Source organism: Leptinotarsa decemlineata, unplaced genomic scaffold (assembly GCF_025532065.1).
Source record: "Leptinotarsa decemlineata unplaced genomic scaffold, Ldec_3_MD MMD2_tig00026336_RagTag_RagTag, whole genome shotgun sequence".
Lineage (NCBI taxonomy): Eukaryota > Metazoa > Arthropoda > Insecta > Coleoptera > Chrysomelidae > Leptinotarsa > Leptinotarsa decemlineata.
The window spans coordinates 14,011,203-14,031,584 of record NW_027412692.1 but is presented as its reverse complement, the minus strand read 5'-3'; the positions used below and the strand labels follow the sequence as shown (position 1 = coordinate 14,031,584).

At 36.1% G+C, this 20,382-nt stretch overlaps 2 protein-coding genes and 1 long non-coding RNA gene across 4 annotated transcripts in view; 1 reads left to right on the top strand and 2 right to left on the bottom strand.

Moving 5' to 3' along the window:
* The window catches only part of LOC111503989 (serine protease Hayan), a 200,153-nt gene that overhangs the window by 176,388 nt on the left and 3,383 nt on the right, over positions 1 to 20,382 (top strand). The gene's annotated exons all lie outside the window — the stretch shown is intronic.
* Positions 3,616 to 7,385, bottom strand: LOC111503979 (uncharacterized). The gene is made up of 2 exons (XR_002721937.2): positions 7,109 to 7,385; positions 3,616 to 3,938 (listed from the first exon to the last, which is right to left on the bottom strand). It is a non-coding gene; the product is annotated as an uncharacterized lncRNA (long non-coding RNA).
* The window catches only part of LOC111503988 (uncharacterized), a 32,893-nt gene continuing 27,168 nt past the window's right edge, over positions 14,658 to 20,382 (bottom strand). For both annotated transcript variants that reach the window (XM_023158441.2, XM_074183247.1), the window contains exons 2-3: positions 18,979 to 19,099; positions 14,658 to 16,558 (exon numbers count right to left, since the gene is read on the bottom strand). In XM_023158441.2, the coding sequence (XP_023014209.2) occupies positions 14,748 to 16,558; positions 18,979 to 19,096 (1,929 nt within the window). In that variant the 5' untranslated portion in view covers positions 19,097 to 19,099 and the 3' untranslated portion in view covers positions 14,658 to 14,747. The remainder of the gene's footprint in view (positions 16,559 to 18,978; positions 19,100 to 20,382) is intronic.

The following is a 20,382-nucleotide window of genomic DNA, read 5'->3' as shown; positions in this document are numbered from 1 at the left end:
GGTCACTCGACCCCACTGTCCTACTATTGATCGACTTTAGCAAAGCTTTTGATACATTGAATCATCAACTACTTCGATCTATATTACATTATAATGGACTTTGTCAAAACACTTTGAAATTTTTCGATTCATATCTTTCACATAGACAACAAATTGTTAGAGTGGAGAACCGCATGCCAGATTTCAAAAATACTTCTTCAGGTGTCCCACAGGGTTCAATCCTTGGACCTATCCTCTACATAATTTACACCTCCCATTTGACAACCTGTTTGAAAAAACTCAAATATCATATGTATGCCGATGACACACAGTTGTATTATTCTTTTACTCCTGACTCTGTACAGCAAAGCGAAAATATCATTAATGACGATTTGAATCAATTTGTTAATGTATCGGGGAAACATGCCCTGGAAGTTGAAAATTCCAAATGCTCTATGATTGTATTTGGAAGGAAAGTCGCAAGGTCAAAACTATGAGATCTAATCATAAAAATTGATGACACTGTTTTACCGGTTGTAAATCAGGTTAAAAATCTAGGAGTTTGTATCGATGATGAACTCAAATTCAAAAAACATACTTCAACATTGATTCAAAGAGCATTTGGGAAAATGAAAGTATTATACCCTCATAGGCATGTCTTGAGCCTAAAAACCAAATTACTCATTTGTGATTCGTTGATATTATCTATTTTCAATCATTGTGACGTAGTGTATCATTATTTTCTGAATAAAAATGAGCAACAACGAATTCAAAGAGTTCAAAACTCTTGTTTGAGACTTTCATACGGTATCAAGAAAAGAGAACCGATTTCTCATACACTCAAAAAAGCTAGGTGGCTGAAAATGTACGATAGGCGGACTCTTCATTCTTCGACATTATTTCATAAAGTTATTGTCAATAGAACACCTCCCTACCTGTATAACAAAATAACTTATCGAACTGATATTCATAATGTGAACATCAGGCACAAAATGATCCATGTTGTTAGACACTCCATAGAACTATTCAAAAGGTCATTTACATATACGATAGCTGAATTCTAGGACAACCTACCACCTTCCTTTTGGTCGAAATCTGTTTCCAGTTTCAGGTACTGCCTGAAAAAACACCTTTTGAAAAATCAATAATACCCGAATATATTCTATGACACATTGGCTCTTGTAGGCCATAGCTAAAATATTTGTAGTATCCTTATGTTTGTATCGATATCCGCCTCATGAACTGAATGTTGTACCCGCTATCACAATTTAAATTTTATTTTAGGTCCTTTGTTATTTATTTTATTTATTTTTTTTTCATCTTTTTCATTTTTTTTTGTAAGGTGCAAGAGGAAGAATGAACTCTGTTCAATCTTGTATCCTATTGACAAATTTGTATTTTGTTTTTCTCCATATTGTATCATTTTATTTCAGCTGTCAATAAATTCATTTATTATTATTATTATAAATACACCACGAAACATTGTCAACCACCTTCAAACAAATTTTTAAATTTTGTTCATGATGAATGCATTTCACTGGACAAGCTACGTCAAAACACCACAACAACGAACTTGAAAAAAAATTCTTTGTTTTTGTGTTCAATAAATGAATTTTCATCTTAGGAGATGTCTTCGTGCCGTTCATTAATTCTTTGTCGAAAGCATCGTTCAGCGGAACACCATAAAAAAGTTTTTCGGTAAAGTTGAAATACCATGATGATCCGAAGACATAATTCAGTTTACTTTGTATCACAAGCAGAAAGATAATTGGGCCTATAAACAATAGTCGACAAGAAGTGGTTAAATAATTATTATAGCTGTTCGGAGATCAGGTTTAGGACCACAGGTGGTCGCACCTCACTGAACGTTTCTCCTTTCTTTTATCTACCGCCAACAATCGACATTAATTTCTTCATCACTTTTCGGCTTGTTTGTTTGTTAACGATGTGTAACTGCAGTGACAGAGCCAAGAAAACTTTTTCTAAACGTTCATACATCGACTCCACTGAAGTCCGCAAAATGTGAGGATGTTTAACTAAAACATATGATTGAAATTTGGCTCTGCAATTAGAAAAATTGAGTTGCCTCCGGAAATTTCTAAAAATTCCACTGAAATACGTTGTTTAGTTTCAAATTCCATACCTTTTCACGAAATTTCAACCCTGGTTGATATTTCAACATTCAGACAGACATAGTTAACAATACACGTTATTGACGTATAGAATTGAAGATATGATAAGACCGACGAAATTCAGTGGAATCTTTGACCCTTATTTTTCCCCCTTGAGAGTGGAAATTCCTTATTTCCTTTCTTAATGCTTATTTACGCTATACAAAGAACCTACCTGCATATTTCAAGATTCTAGGTTCAGTAGCTTCGCTGTACGTTAATATAAGAGTGCCAGTCAATCAATAGGTTCATCCATCCTCACAAACTTCACACATTTATAATGTTAGTAGGAGTATGATTACCAATTCATTTCATTCTAATCATTTCATTTTTTTTGCTGATGCTACTCAATATTATATAAGCGGGTATCTATTGATTGACTGACACTTATAATTGATTCTCTAATTATGATTGATTCGGCCGTTACTTGGTGAAGATCCATTGCTGTTAGTAGTACCTCACTATTACCTGTTATTGTTCCTACGCTAAACTACCTATTAGAGGTAGTTTAGCATAGAAACAGAACAGGTAATAGTGAGTACCTCACAATAACAGGTAATAGCGAGTACCTCACTATTTCCTGTTATTGTTCCTACGCTAAACTACCTATTAGAGGTAGTTTAGCATAGAAACAAGAACAGGTAATAGTGAGTACCTCACAATAACAGGTAATAGTGAGTACCTCACAATAGTGAGTACCTCACTATTACCTGTTATTGTTCCTACGCTAAACTACATACCAGAGGTAGTTTAGCATAGAAACAAGAACAGGTAATAGTGAGTACCTCACAATAACAGGTAATAGTGAGTACCTCACTATTACCTGTTATTGAGTACCTCACTATTACCTGTTATTGTTCCTACGCTAAACTACCTATTAGAGGTAGTTTGGCATAGGAACAAGAACAGGTAATAGTGAGGTAGCGTAGTCAGGAGATCATTATCACTAAATTTCAATACATTGGACAGCAAGCCAAGATGGTTAAACCTCTGAAGAAGCTAGCCACTCGCGCCAGCGAAACGTCAGTAATAAATTCCAAAAATCCACGGCTTTCAAACTGGAAAAACAGTGACACTGAAAATCTCAGCCGCGAAAGTCTAAACCATTTTGTTGTTTGTTGGTGGCCTAACTTCTACCTGTCAGTATTAACTATCTATTACCTGTGTAGATGTATTTCACTACTACCTGTGACGGGTCCTATGCTAAACTATAGATTATAGGTAGTTTAGTGTAGGAACAATAACAGGTAGTAGTGAGGTAATACTAACAGGTAGTAGTTAGGCCGCTAACGCTAATTTAGGACGCTAACTTAGTTGTCGCCAGTTGTCCTAGTTATATACCATATACTAGTATATACTAGAACTATATAAAATCAGATAGGAAACACTACCACTAAAATCTATCAAGAAAAGTCTGTAATTGCCCATCTATCACTTTATCTCCTTTCCCAAGTGAAAACAAGTATAATCAGAATGTTTTTATTATCTTTGTAAATAAAATATCACAGTCAACATATATTGTTTCTCAAATATAAGAGATAATCGTTACATTGCCGAAGTCACAATTTCAACAAGAATGGCAATAATCTCCAAGACATGAACAGTGAAAGTTAAAACTGATAATAGAAAATATACGAAAACTTCTCTCAATAAGAATATATACAAGGATATGCACTTCAAATAAACATATAAAAAATATGTTCCAATACTCAGGAGTGTCATTATTTTATTATATTCATATAGATATTCAGATGAACTTTCAAGTTATTTTCTTGAAGTAGAATTTTCCTGAAAGAAACAAATTAGAGATTAGAATTATTAGTCACTTTTTATTTTGTATAAACTTTTGATTTCAGACCAATAACAAATAAAATCAACACATATCTAATTAATAAAAAAGATAGTAACTATTGTAGGTTTGTATAGAGGATATAAGTCGATTCATTTTCTGCGAATGGTTTTGTTTATTAATCGCTTTACTCTCACGAATCGAAAGCACCAGATGAATACTTTAAAAAATAGAAAAGTTGATGTTTTTTTTGATTTATAAAGCAGAACCACTTTTTAGGAAAACCTAACTTTTTAGCAGGCCAATGACAAATATGTTGTTTGCGAACAACATTATTCTTAAGACAATTCAGTTTTAGGAACCAAAAGGAACAGCTCTCTTCAAGCTGCTTCAATATTGTACAATCACAATCATTGTCATTGAAATGTAAGTTGAATGGATTTCATTCAATATACGATTAGAAAGTATCTTTAAAAATTTTTATTTTGTTCAAAATATTATAAATAGACTTTCAAAGACCTAGTTAGTATAAATAGAAATGACTCAAGAGCTATCTCAAAAAATGTATTTTTATCTGATGAAATTATCAATGAAAATAACGTATATAACCTAACAAAAATATCACACAAATGCTAACAAAAGTCGACACTAATGCATTACAGGTATCTGCTACAAACGTTTCAAAATGTATAAGCTTCGGAATACAGACACAATCGGCGATTGGCGCATTGATTTAGTTTCCGGTCTGAATGTTAGAGGTTTGTTTAAAATAATTAAGTAAATTCTCATTTTTCTCAAAAAATATTTACTTATTCATCAATGTCTATTCTGTTCCCTTTAAAGTAGTCTTCCACTTGTGCCAGTGGCTTTTCCAATCCGCGAAGCAATTACGAAATGTACTTTTTGGTATGTCTTTGAGCTTTCTCGGCGATTCGGTTTTCATCTCCCCAATCGTTGCAAAACGCCGCCCTTTCATAGGTCTCTCCAATCTCGGGGAAAGGAAAAGTCACAGGAGAACAAATCTGGTGAATACGGCGGCTGAGGCATAATTACGGTGTCGTTTTTGGCCAATAAATTACGAACAAACAGTGACGAGTAAGAAGGTGCATGCAAAAGCCATGGATGGTTTTTCCAACATACCGTACGTTTTCTTCCTATTGCTTCTCGTAAGCGTACAACCATGTGGCAAGAACTTCTGTTGCACTACGCTACAGTAATCGAAGAAAACAGTGAGACAAACTACACACATCGGAAAAGTCTAGGGATATTTTTAAAAATGGCAATAATTTTTTTAGATCGCTTTAGGGAAAAAAAGTTGACGGGTGATTATTAAACGAATGTAACTTACAACAAAATTTATTAAATGGTCAAAAATACTGAGTGCGCATATAAGCAAAACTAGAAAAAAATATGGCTCTTCTTTGGCACCCCGAAAAAAAATCATAATACAAAAAAAATTGGAATCAGTACAAAGTATGGCCTCCACGCTGGTTTATTACGGCCCTACATCTATTGTGCATCGACAAAATGAGATTGTCAATGTCTTGTTGAGGTGCATTTGCCCATTCAGCGATTAAAAGCTCTCTCAATTGAAACGTTGTGTGAATGTTCCCCATATGCGGAGTAATTCTTCGTTGAAGCATGTCCCACACATGCTCGATGGGATTCAGGTCCGGTGATTGTGCTGGCCATGGCAATACATCAACTCCTTCGTTGGTGAGCCAGTCAGTCACTAGACGCGCGACATGTGGACGAGCATTATCGTGCATTATCATTTGCGGTTTTGATGTTCTTGACACCACTCTAATCTTCCACCGCGATTGCCTCTCGACAAAGGTGGACATCTAAGTGGCCTTCTGTTGTGGAGATCTGCTTCATGCAGTAGATTTCTGACAGTATCACGACCAATGGTTACCTGGTGCGTCTGCTGCAACACGTTAACCAGCTCAGGTGCTGTGATTGTCGGTTGTCTTCTTGCGGTTAAGACCAAAAATCGGTCTTGAACTGCAGTTGTAGCGCGTCCTCGCCCTGGATGTTGTTCGGCTGGACTGCCAGTTTCACGGAAACGCCGCCACAATCGACTGATAACACTTTGGGAGACCCCCAAACGAAGAGCTACATCATTTTGTCGCATGCCACCTTGAAGAAGCCCTACAGCTCTATTCATCTCAGCCAATGGTAAGTGATGGCGTTCCATGTTAAAGCACAATATTTCCAGTTCAATTGCTGAGCAAAAACTGCATAGAATGTACAAACTCGACACTTTCAGATTATTCATTTTAGCCGAAAACCTACAGTTTGTAAAAAACTTGATAAAAGATTAGTTACCGTTTTTGCAGGCTTTGTTCAACCCATAGAAATCTACAGGGTGGTCGAGTGTACCAATTTAATCGAAATTAAACGACCTCATGCATTTATTTTTATGATATTTAGTATGTTATAAAAATATCCCTAGACTTTTCCGATGTGTGTATTTGATACAACTTGGCGTCTTTTTTTTTGGTCTTGGCTCTTTTGGCTTTTTCCATTTGGACGATTTAACTTTAGTGTCGATGTCATAACTATATACCCATGATTCGTCACAAGTTATGACCCTTTAGGCAACTTCTTTGATAGGTATTCGACGATTTTTCATAATAATTTTCTTCAATTTTTTAGCATTTTCATGCGTTGTTGATTTGATGGGGCGTCCAGGAACAGCGTCATCATTCACATCTTCTAAACCTTCTATAAAAAGCTCGTGCTATTTGTAAACATTTTTCTGACTCAGGGCACAGTCACCGTATGCCACTGTCAACGTTTTAAGTGTTTTTGATCACTTATTTCGCGAAACACTTCTAACTTTTATGCCTCTCGCCAACGTACTCCGCGATATTTGAACATTCACCTTATTCTTTTAACAAACCTCGTATTGTTGATTGTTGTTATCCGTGTATCCTTCTTTTCTATTGTAACGGAACCAGTCAAGGCAAGAAATTAGATATTAATACTTCCTCCTATGTGCTCGTGTTGCTATTGTTATTTATTTAAAACTTTTTTTGTGTTATATCGAAAATCGAAACAATAACATTTTGCGACTATTAATATTGTCAGGCATAATAACGCATCAGTCTGGGCAATCACTGATATCTTTTATTACTCATATGTTGACAAAAAAGTGCATATGTACCTTGTTATCTCACTTCCAGTTCTGCCGTTAATTACGCGGATATTAAATGAAACTTACAGCACAACAACTGAGTTGGAAATAACATTTCACTGCAAAAACAATCCTTTATATCAGTTTGTTTCCGTTGTTGACGAAAACAAGTCTTTGAATTTTTATTTTATTTTTCATAGAGATCAGCCGTGCAATAAAAGAAATTAACAAACTAATCGAAGGTGGATACCTGGATTTAATACAAACAAGTAAACACTTGCTCATATTTATTCATGATCACACTCACATTACGTACGTACATTACGTACAACGCCATCTGCCCGCGAATACATCAAGCAATAATGCCGATAATTCTGCCAATACAGATCCCGAGCTTGAGAGTTACAAACAAACATACATGCAAACAAACATACATACGGGTGAAGCTAATATAAAGCGTGTAAAAAATAATATAGATGTTCAGTCTAATCTTGAAAGAATAATAATTTGTGTTCCTGCAAAACAATAAGAAACAGAAATGTCCGAATCTGCTTTGCAACATTCAAATCAAGATGCAGATGCAAGTGTTGTGGAATTGGCCGCGGTGGTAGTGCGCCCGACTCACGATCGGCAGGCCGATCTGGTTGAAGCGGGGATGATTCTGAAACCGTGTTAGAAATCACACGTTGAAAGGTAAGACCTCGTTAGTCCTTAGCTCGCACAAGTTTCTCAACTTCTGAGAGTTGTCGTTCGTATGGGGGCGACAGCTGATTAACGGAAAAACAGATTTTGAACAGATTTTTAAACAGAGAAATATGCTGTAATCATCTGGTGTCAAAAATATACGATCCACGGCACTATTTGAATGGAAAAAGCGATTTCAATGTGTCATTCAATGTTTATATCATTGTTCATACGATTGAAATAACTTGCCATGGTCGTATGTTTTCCTCTAGTGTGTAACTGAAGAAACTTCCTATATTTCTTCTACAAAGATGGAGAATCAGAAGGCCGAAAAGGTCCTGTCCGAGAGCGCAATATACATATATTTATTGTCTTCAGCCTCTAGAAACATTTTTCAGATTTGTTCAATACTGACCTGTCTACTTCGTTTGTGTTTAAACTAGAAATAATTTCCTAGAGAGATGATTGACGCTTCAGTTTTCTTTGATCCAAAGGGAACTTGAATTCTGCTTTAATTGATACAATCTAAAAATAAAATAATTCTACTCTTGTTTTTGAATTCATACTCATGCACCTTAGTCATGTATTATTGATGATTCGTTCTAATTCTGACGAGATGGACTTTCTCTCAGGATTTAATCTTGATAGCATCAAAAGAAAAAATTTAATGATGTTATTGAATTTCAGTCAACAGGATTTGTAAGGGTAATGATTGGTCATTTGGTAATGAGTAAAACTATTTGTACTCCATACTATATAGTATGTAGTGTAGTATAGTATATAGTATTAGTTATTTGAAGAAATGAACCAAAAGGATGAAACAAATATAGAACAGAAGTATACAGGAATAAATATATCAAAAGTTACTAAAATGCACTTGAAACCAATGTACCGCTATGTAAACTCTGATTGGATCCCAACTGCGGGAAGTGAGACCTCATTAATCCTTACCTTGCACAAGTTTCGACTTCTGATAATTGTTCTTTATATAGGAGTGACAGCCTAGCTCTCTTTCGTAAAATAAATGTCGAGGTGATATCGACATAAGTTCCCGAAAATTTGACACTATAAGAGACTGTACTCTGGAAATAACTGAAATATACAGTCTTTGCTACGTTGAAACTCACTTCATTTTTTATAGTTTGCATTGCATATGTGGCACTAGATAGATTTTCATTCATCTCTGCGTTTTCCTCAACATTTTGAAGTAGGTCTTGTTTCGCTGTGAAATCATTCCAGAAGACATACATCCTTTCAATAATAATGATGAGAATTTACTGATGAAAAACAGAATCTCAACCAGAACTACCCGTATTGAGCAAATATTGGAAAATTCATATCACATCGTGTCTGCTCATTCGCATTCCACTTCCGAAGAGTGGACTTCTTTTCAGTCATATCTGAGACAGTAATTAATAACGTTTGCACAATTAGATTAGGTTTTTCTATTAATTAAATTGCCTACCTCGGCTGGGCTACGTGATCAATATTTATCTTGCTTTACTGGTGCGTCAGAGGTTTTTCATATTCCTGTTCTTTATCGAATTCTTCTCTTATGGTATGCAACCACCATGCGAACACTGGGTTATTGGTTCTCATAAAATTCCCATATATCTTTGATAAAAAAATGAAGTGACGTATTTACTACTGAATTTACAGGGTGTTTCTCATTGAAGTTATCTCCTGAAGGGTGATGAATTTCAAGAAAACTTTATTGAAAACTTTAAAAACTCTTCAATTCAATATTTTCCAGTTGCGCAACTTCAAAAAAAATGAAAAATGTGATGGAGAACATTCACCTGTGTAGGACGGGAAAACTTCTGGTTCTTTACGATAAGATACTACTTAAATTTAATATGTTTATGAAAGAGAAATGTTCTAAGTCTGAGAAACTTGTCGTATGGTGGTTATGCATTTAAGGCTTTCTTCTAGCTATGCACAGAGTTGGCTGTACACGAATTGAAGTGCCGTCTAGTTTGTGGGTCAGCTGGAATGCTCCTTGGCACAATCGTTTTCAAAACCTCTGTACGTCTAGGTGACCGTAAAGAAAACTTTTGGCAAAACGTTTCTGCACGGTTTTGTTTTGGCTTACATCTGCATTCATAATTGTTTTGTATCAGAAGTAAGTTGGTGAGTCATTCAAGAATGAAAGAAATAGCAAGGGACCCAGTGAGTCACCTTGAGGTATGCTTTTTTTGATAACCTGCCGCATGTTTGACACATCTATTCAACTTGTGTATTTTTACACATTGCTTTCTATTTGCGAGATACGACCCTGAGATGATACACATTATCGAAAGCTTTCGACAAATTCCTTAACAGAGGAATTTATAAACTTTGATAAAAGATAATTTGTAAAAGCTAAATTTATTGAAGTTTTCTATATTTCCCAATATTTTTGTTGCTTTGTTAAAACAGATGACACCTTGATAGCTTGCAGAGTCCTGCCCGATGGTCAACCGTGAATATTGTAGCCTCAGTTCATAACCCCGACGAGTGTTGTATGCATGTATCATTTTGTTTTGTGAAGAGGGACACATTTTTTTTATATTTAAAACTAATAATAATATATAGAGTGATGGTAGCGTCAATATACCCAATTTAATAAAAGTGTTCTTACATGATTCTCTGTGGTGTGAGCCAGCAATATATTTTATTATTTTTTTTTGCATTTTGAATACTTTTATCGAGTGTGCTGAATTTCCCCAAAAGGTTAATCCATAGGATATAATAGACTGTACAAGTCCAAAATAGGCCAACTTGAGTAATTGATGAGATACTGTTCCACGTAGTTGCCTGAGTACAAAGCAAATACTACTTAATTTGGACGTCAAATAGTCAGTGTGTTTTTCCCAGGTCAATTTTTGGTCAATTATCAAACCTAGATACTTATATTGCCCTAACTGCTCTATAGACCTATTATTTATTTTTATTAGGGGACAGTAGTCTAACGAAACGTTTTTTTGTTGATAATTCGTGAAAAAGGTTTTATTACTATTGACTAGTAGACCATTATTTGTACACCACTGGATCTATTATTCACGAAACCATTCTGGAAGTTGCTTAGAATACCATTTTTTTAGTAAATTTTCGATTCTGGGGCAAATTATTCTCTCTAAAAAAAGAAAATATCGTTTGTGTTGCCTGATTTACGAATAGGAACCAAAACAGCATATTTAGGAATATCTGGAAATTTTCAAGTTCCAAAGTACAATTTGATTAATCTAAAAAGAGCCCCTGCCAGAACTTGCGCACATTGATTCAAGAGTTTAATTGGAATATCGTCTGCTTCTACAGATAATGCCCAGGTTCAATTGATACATTTTTTATATATGTCAGTGGGTTTTCCATTTTATGTTCAATTAATTTCAGGGTTTCGGTTTCTAGTTAGCCTATTGCAGGCTCTGGTCAGGTGTTTTCAGTTGCAGACCCAGGACAGAGATATCAACCTGCCTAGGGACCTACGCGGCTGTATTTCAAGCGGAAATTTGCGCTGTTGATTTGTGTGCTGAGAGATTGGAAGAGTCCAACCTCATACACAACTCTATAAAAATATTATCAAACAGTCAAGCGGCATTGGAAGCTCTTGGCTCCTAAGGAGCAACGTCTAAATTGGTAGCCACTTGCCAAAAACGACTCTCCTCGATAGGAAGACTGGATTCCTGGCCTCATTTGTCTGGAACGCAATGAGGCTGCTGACTCCTTCCCAAAGGAGGGTGTGGCAAGCAGCTTGATCGGCTTACTCCAAGGCGTTCATACACTCTTCGAAGTTGTTGGACTACAGTAGGGATGAACTACAATGTTCTACAGGCCTCTTCACAGGTCATTGTTGTCGGAATTATCGTGTGCAGAGACTCGGACTGTCGGAAGACAGTGTATGTCGCCTCTGTTTGGAAAATGATGAAACAGCAGAGCCTATACTTTGTGCCTACTCCTGTCATAAATCGGATCTAAATACAAAACTACTATCTGACATTTTCAATTCATACCAGATAAGCAATAATCCTCAAGGTGCCACTAGAATTTTCACTAATAAAAACGCGCACACTACCTCATCCTGCATTGATTACATGGTGATCAGCCTACCTCAACCAAAATGGGAAATAAATTTGGTCCAACCAAATATAGCCGATCATTTGGCACACATTCTGGTATATAAAGAAACAAACACTGTATGAAATAAGAAAAACAAAATATCATATATCGAGAGGCGTAGTTTATGCGATGACAATATGACCGAACTACAACATCGGTTAACTCGTGAAGATTGGTGCCAAATTTTTTATTTACAAATAAATGAAGCTTTTGAGTACTTCTATAACACACTGATTTGGTGTTTCGATGTATCATGTCCAAAAAAGCGGTGCTATGGGAAATCCTACCAGAAAAGCTGGATAACTCATGAAATCATTGATGAAAGTAAAAAATTAAAGGAAGTGTTTTGGCTTCTCTCAAATTCCCAAAAATCTGAACCTCACTTGATTGAACATTATAAATCAAGATTGCGAGAGCACAAACATAATGTAAAGTTGGCAAAAAATAACTATTGTAAGTCTAGAATAAACAAGTCAGAAAACAAAACTAGAGAGACTTGGAAGATAATAAATAAAGAATTAGGACGAAGCACAAACAACTCGAAAAAAACAATAACTCTCAACTATGATGATGGGTCTAAAATTGACTCAGAGGAAGTAACTGAAATATTTGCTGAATATTTCTCAAATGCAGCTGAAAATTCCATATCAAATCACTTCGGGCAAAACTTATCTCTACCCTGTACTGTTACTGAGAATATTACCATTATTGAACCGTTCCAATCTTATCCGGTTACGGAATATGAGATATCGAATATCCTATCAGAAATGAAAAACAAAAAAACGGCAGGCTTTGATGAACTATCAATTATAACAATTAAGAAAATATTACCATCTATTGTCGTTCCTTTAACATTCTTAATGAATCAATCACTTATACAAGGATACTTTCCAGAAGTTCTGAAAAAATCACTCGTTATACCTGTATATAAAAAAGGAAACCCCACAGAAAGGGACAACTATAGGCAAATATCTTTGTTATGCTCGATATCTAAATTATTTGAAAAAGTTGTAGCACGTAGGGTTATGGATCATTTGGAATCAAATAGGCTGTTATGTATGTCTCAGCATGGTTTCAGGAAAAATAAATCTATAGAAACAGCTTCCTATCATCTTCTGAATTATATTTACACAGAGTTTGATAAAAAAATTATGTGATCTCACTATTTTTCGATCTATCAAAAGCGTTTGATACAGTATGCGCGGAATTTCTCATAAAAAAACTGTCATTGTTCGGGTTTCCACGAAATATAATAAATTGGATACAATCCTATATGACAAACAGAGAAATGGTTGTGATCTGCAATGGAGTTACATCTGAGTCAAAGACGGTAAAACTTGGGGTGCCACAGGGCTCTGTTCTAGGACCTCTACTGTTTCTTCTCTATGTTAATGATCTTCCTCAACATATAAAGGGAGGCTACGTCACAATGTTTGCTGATGATACAACGATAACCGTAGCAGGCAATAATGCTGAGCAACTCATCAGCAAATCTGAACATATTATTGATCAGTTCAGTACCTGGTGCCAAAGAAATAAGCTCATTCTAAATACTTCTAAATCAATCAGTGTTCACTTTCACTTCAGAAGAAATATTCCAATTGGTCGACACTCTAGTTATGACATTAAAACTTCTGAAGAAATGAAATTTTAAGAGACGTTCCTAGACGCCAATCTAAATTGGGAAAGGCAGGTGGACTATATATGTGCTAAGTTAAATAGAGCATATTATGCCATAAAACAGCTGAAATCATGTTTGGATGAAACTGCCTTACTCAGCATATATTATGCCATGGCCTACCCTCATATAAGTCTTAATATTATGGCTTGGGGCAGAGCAAGGGATTTTTCCAGAGTCTTCATAGCACAAAAACGCATCATAAGGCTAATCTTCAATATGGATTTCCGGGATAGCTGCCGGCCAGTCTTTATAGACAAAAAAATATTGACAGCCCCTTCCATCTTCATTTTTAAATGTATTTCATTTGTTAGGCAAAACAATAAATTATATGATTAGACTGCTTCAGATCACAGTCATAATACAAGAAACGGTGATATTCTAAAAATCCCTCAGCATCTCATGACAAGCTATAAAAAATCCCCTCAGTATAATGCCATTACGTGCTTCAATAAGCTGCCAAATGAAGTTAAAAAAATCACAAGTGACAAGGTATTCCATGATTATGTTAAAACTATGCTTTTAGAAAAAGGCTATTACAGTTACCAAGATTTTTTAATTGACAATCTCACAAACAATCAAATTCACAGTGGACGAAATTTTATTTAGATTAAATTATGTGAATGATGTAAAATGTTTAGTTAATTTGAGGGCATCTATGCTTACTTGTATATGTGTGTATATATGTATGTGTATATATGTGTATATTTAAAGGTGAATGTGTGTTCAATCTCCAACTCTTTTTATCTTTACTAGCCTGTAGTACAACTGACTTACCATATATACCCATGTGTATCAAAAATGGTGAATAAATATTATTATTATTATACTTTGTGCCTAGTCCACTGTGGACCGAATTAGGTTTTCAGAGATTGGCAGAGCCGCACTCTTACCATATGGCCTGAAAAATTGTTCACCATATAAACTAATCGGTTTCGTTAAGAAGCTGGGTTTATTTGACCGAGTGGGAATAGGCGTGAGCCACAATAAACCCTTGTGGGTTGCGGTGGAGGGTCGAATAGACACACTCAATTTTGACCTAATCTAACCTAGTCTATTGCAGAAGATTTTTCATATTTTGAAGTGGAGGATTTGTAATAAATAGTACGACAAAGAATCAAATGAATATTATTCGTTTAATTACTCCACAATAAAACAAAATCAATAAATTAAAACGCTGGATTTAAATAAAAATAATCACATGACACAATTTCAAACTCTTAATTTTCTAGCCTCCTCAACAATCCCTTTATGGTACTCCTCAGAAAAGTCTCTTTTATCACCAACTTTATATCCTACTTGCATTTCAGCTTCGTGAAAATCATCATCAACCCTTCTCTCCATTTCCTCGAGACCAGAAAGATCTATCGCCCCAAAACCTGTCTGAACAACATGTTTCAATGTTTGAATATTCCCAGATCTCGCCATTCTCGGCATGTCGTCCAAAATGGTGTCTTTGTGGAAACCGTGCAGGTGCTTGACTTTGAACTGCCCATCATCTACGTCAGAAATCTCATTCGTTTCCTGAATACTGATACCGTGGACTTGTTTGGTGGGTCCGTAAGTCTTCACTTTGGAATGGCCTTGGATAATAAGGTACAACGGACCCTTGAGGGGCTCAACTGGTTGTTTGTAGTGCTTGAATAAAGGATCGGTGGTTAGAGTAGCTACAGTTGTTGGTGAAGCTGTGGATGACGCTGGGGACGAACTGATGGTACTCTGTTTTTCTGTGGTTTCTCCATCAAGTGAGTTGTTGACATTGATCGGCGTCCCGGGAGTGGTAGTTTCAAGCGCAGACTCTGTTGGACTATATCTAAACAGCAGAGGCTTCAATCTTTCTTCCTGCAAAACTTTAGTGATTGAACTAGTTACTTTGGGGTAAACAGGACTCTGCGTGACTGGAGGCGGATGCATTGTCTGCATATCTTGTAGTTTTTCCACAGTCAGTGGCGGTAGTCTAGCTTCTTCAGACATTCCATGGGGAAACATCACCAAGTCGTGAGATATAATCGGCAAACCATCCATACCGAGTGCAGTGGAATGAACTTCCGCTTCCGGTTTCCCAATCTTCACGTAGGTGTTGGAGATATCAATGTTATCGTCCGCAACTTGACCTTTGAACATTATCTCTTCAGTGGCGGCGTGTGCCAGCGGCGGAGGGGTGACGAAGTTGATATTTTGACTCTCAGCAGCTACAAGAGTGTGAGTAGTATTAGTGTAATTACGGGGAGCGAACTCCGCATGCATGTATGACTCAGGGGGTGATAGATTGGTGTTGTAGACTAACGCATCTCTGAAATTCGAATAGGGATTTTCTGTGGTATGAAGTTCTTGCTCCCAAGCCACTGAAGGATCGATGGTGTAATGTTTGTTTTTCCACTCACTTTGATCACTCAAACTGCTGGAGTGGTAGATCAAATTCGCAGCTTGCACTGTTACAGAAGAGGACGAGCTGCTTTTCGAAGGCGTCGTTGGAGTGGTATTGAGCAATGTAAGGGGAGTTTGTGTCACGATAGTCTCTGGAGATTTTGGTAGATAGTCCAATGGGACAGGAGGAGGCATGAGTACTGTATATGGAACACGCTGATCTATTTCCTTTGAGAAACCATTTTTGACAGGGAACTGCTTTTTTGTAGGGGGATGGAAAGAGGGGAAAAATGACGAGGCAACTGGTGGGATGAAAGACGGTCTCGCAATTCTCTGATTCGGATTCAAGTTTGATTTGCTTTCTTCAACATATTTCAAATACGGATCATATATGTCTTTCCTAGAGTCCGCATGAGGGGAAGAGTTTGCAGGTTTCTTTGAAGTTATCCCAAGAAGGAGGATTTCTGTTTTCTGGTTCTCACTGGAGATGGATGAATCTGGTTTTCTCAAGGCTGGATCCACCCAGTAGTGAACCCGTTCCAGAACTGGAGGGACGTAGTCATAGGTGGGGTCGTTTTGTAAAGGGTCGCCCCTGCCGAGTGGTTTCCATTGGTCATAGTCCATTCTAGGGGAAAACAATCCACGATTATTCTTTTCTGAAACAAAAAATGAATATTCATTGAGATATCATTGAAATTATCTTGGAAATCATAGAAAGAATAGATGTAGTAGAAAATTATAAGACTCTAAAGACAAGATGTTAGATAATGAAAAGTCGGAGATGTGTGGAAAAGCATCGAGGATATCGGTCAGACATAGAAAATCTTTAGAACTTGTTTCAAAGAACACACAACATGTATACAATTTTCAAGACTAGAAAAATCTGGTGTCGCTCGACGTGTCAAGATACCAACTAGTGAAACGCGCGTTGGGAAGAGTATTGCGTTTCTGGTGATTGGGAAAACGTGCCTGTTTTTCATTTATGTAACGCCAGAGATTTCAGTTTTACCTTTCATCTTAGAATGCACAAATGAAAATTTTCCTTCATGAAATTACACATATAATCGCTCGATGTTTGGAAAGATCGATCTATTAACGTTTTTGAATTCTCAATAGAGTCTCAAGAGAACTCGGAATCGTTTTTTCAAGACTGTTTTTCTCTAAATTTGTTTTTCAATCCGCTCCACAGAATTTCGATTTTTTTTATCACATATAAGAATATCACTGAGATGAATCTCCGTTCAAAAATAAGTTTCAGCAAATGTATTTACCATTGACTAATTTTTGCTTACTTCAAAAGTTATCCAGTTCATTAGTCCAGGGGTCTCCAAACTTTGAAGCCTTCGGGCCATAATGATTTTTTCAGTTTGTTCCAAAGGCCAATTTCTGCCCTAAACTATATTTCTAGATTAGGATATTCGTAGGGGGCTGTAGAGAATCAATCATTCCTCAGAGCCGTAGGGGACTGTGTGGCATGGTTAGTTGTTAGAAACGCAAGTTTCTAAATGCACCAAATGGATGTTCCATTCTTGATATTGATAGTATTCACGGCACGACAACTGGGGCAGATATTTTTAAGGGAGTTGAAAATGCCATTAACAAAAAGAACTTTCGATGGAGAAATTTGAAATCTATAACAACTGATGGAGGCAAAAATATGTATGGTAAAAATAAAGGAGTGGTTGCACTTGTGACAAAGGCTGTAAAAAATGATGGTGGTTCAAAACCATTAGTCTTACATTGTATCATTCATCAATAGTCCTTGTGCGGAAAATGTTTGGATATGTCTGAAGTTCTAAAACCCGTCATATCAGTTGTTAACTTCATCAGATCCACTGGGCTGAATCACCGACAATTCCGCGAGTTTATTCAACAGATTGGAGAAAATGATTTACCATATCATACTGCCGTACCCTGGCTTAGTTGCGAAAAAGTCCTTAAGCGCTTTTTTGAACTTCGAGCAGAGATCGAAATTTTTTTAAATGAGAAGCAGCGCCCTTTTGCCGATTTAAAAATAGTGAATGGATGTGGAAGTTAGCCTTCTATGTCGATTTGACAAATCATATGAACGGACTGAATTTGAGAATACAAGGAGAAAATCAGCTTCTCCCTGATTTAAACACCAATATCAAATCCTTCAGGCAGAAAATAATACTATTTCAATCGCAATTACGTAAAAAATGTTTCACACATTTTGAAACATGTGAAATATTCAGCCACACTACAGAGACTGAATTTCCCGTCAATTTTGCAATCGAAACTTTGAGTGCTTTGAAGATAAATTTTGATACTCGTTTTTCAGATTTTGATGTCATTGCGAATGAAATTAAGCTTTTTCAAAATCCTTTTGATTCTGACATTGAAACCCTGGCTCCGGAAGTCCAAATGGAAATTATTGATTTACGGTGCAGTGATATGCTTAAAAACAAATATAAAAATTCTTCTTTGTTGGAATTTTATAAGAGTCTTCCACTGAAACAATTTGATAATTTGCATGAATTTGCTCGTGGGTTGTTTTCTGTTTATGGTACTACTTACTTGTGTGAGAAAACGTTTTCCAAGATGAAGTACACAAAGAATGTTTACAGATCTCAATTAACCGATGAGCATCTTAAATCTCTTTTGATAATTGGTACAAGTAAAATTGATCCACAACTACAAAATATTGTCGTTGGAAAATCACAATTACATAAATCTCATTAGTGTTTTTGTTTTACTGTGATTCATTTCAATTATTCGTTAGTTATTAATATGCTTAACAACAATTAGGTAATCATTGCGGGCCGGATTGATGACACTGGCGGGCCGCATTTGTCCCGCGGGCCGTAGTTTGGAGACCCCTGCAATAGTCGAATGCACATTTCTGTAGTAATATTAACACACCATTGCTTCAGTTTTCTTCAAATCCTAATGGGGTCAATTGAATGAAAATATATAAAGGTTAGAAATTAAAAAATCTCTCAGCTTTCTCACACCTGAACTAAAATACTGTCTTTCGTTGCACGTCTTCCTCAACCAACTACGCCAGATGTTTCTATCAAGCTTATTGATGGGTTTTTATTATGCAGCAACATACCTGGAGTATCTGTTGTTTCCCCTGTTTTGCTGGAGTTTCTAGTTTCATCAGCTGATACCAGCTGAAGTATTGGTATCAGAAACCAGAAGTGTATCCATCTTCTATTCCTGTTCCGCATGGTCTGAAACAAAATGAGAGATGCAACTTTCTGAAAGTATCAATTTCTTTGGAAGTAACTAATATATTTGATTCAAACAATTTATTTCAATTCTCAGAGAATGAAATATCGTAATATTCAGATTTAGATTATTCCAGTATTATCATTGTTGATTTTGGATACTCGATTTTCAAAGTGATTATTTTCGAACGATTTTCAATGCAATAATCCCATAAAATTGGTCCAGTAAAATATCAAACGATTCTACTAATTAATAGTTTGAAAAAGTGAGTGCTTTTATGCTTAAAGACAGGCAGTAAACAAATATAAAGAAATTAACTTTAAACGTTCAAGCCAGTCTCGGATATACCTACACAGTAAGTTGAATGGACTGACGCCTATCAGAAAACAACTACTCCACTGGCTAATACCACGAAGGGCGTTGGATTATATCCGACAGGCGTCAGTGCAGGAATCTTCACAGAGAATTTCCTGCATATGCAATTGGCAATACAACTGAAAGAATCGACCTTCAATCTTGGAACGGGCACACTTGCAGATCGATTTCGGGCTCCTTAGCGACTCGTCAGTGCAAGGTAGTGACCATCATCGACTTAAAGTCAATGATATTCCTGTGAAGATTCCAGACCTTTAAAGTTCATTTCTTTATATTTAAAGATAGTAAGCTCCTGATGAAAAGCCCCATATAAAAGGTTCACAAAACCATGACAAGTGTGTAAAAAATATTAACTTTCCCACAGAAAAGTTTTCAAAGGAATATAATTGAAATTTTTTTCTAAAAAAATAGTTTTCATGAATAAATTCCAAGAAAAATTGGTTGCTTTCAAGTGAACAGGTATACCAGCCAATTGAGTTATCTGCTGTTTGTATTTGGTCATCTACTTTTTTGAATAATGAAAACTCTTGAGGAATTTTCCGTGACTAAAGCAAGTGGCAGAAAGTTTCTCTTATCAACCACTTTTTCATTCGAAATTCAATTTTATCAATGTGAAATTACGGGCTGCAATCAAAGATAAGTTTGCGACGAAGAGCGTAATATTATGTCAACAATTGTGCAATATGGCCACAAATTTATTTTTATCAAACCGCAAATGTTTTCCTGAGCTTTCATTCTTAAGTCATAAAGCGGGAAAACGCCAACAAAACCAGCTATACAGGATGTAACTAAGTAAGTGTAAAACATTTAAGGAGGTGATTCCTCATCGAAAAAAAGATAGGATCTTCCATATAAAGAAACTTCATTGGAGGATCCATTGTTGAGATACAGCTCCTTAAAGGAGGTACAT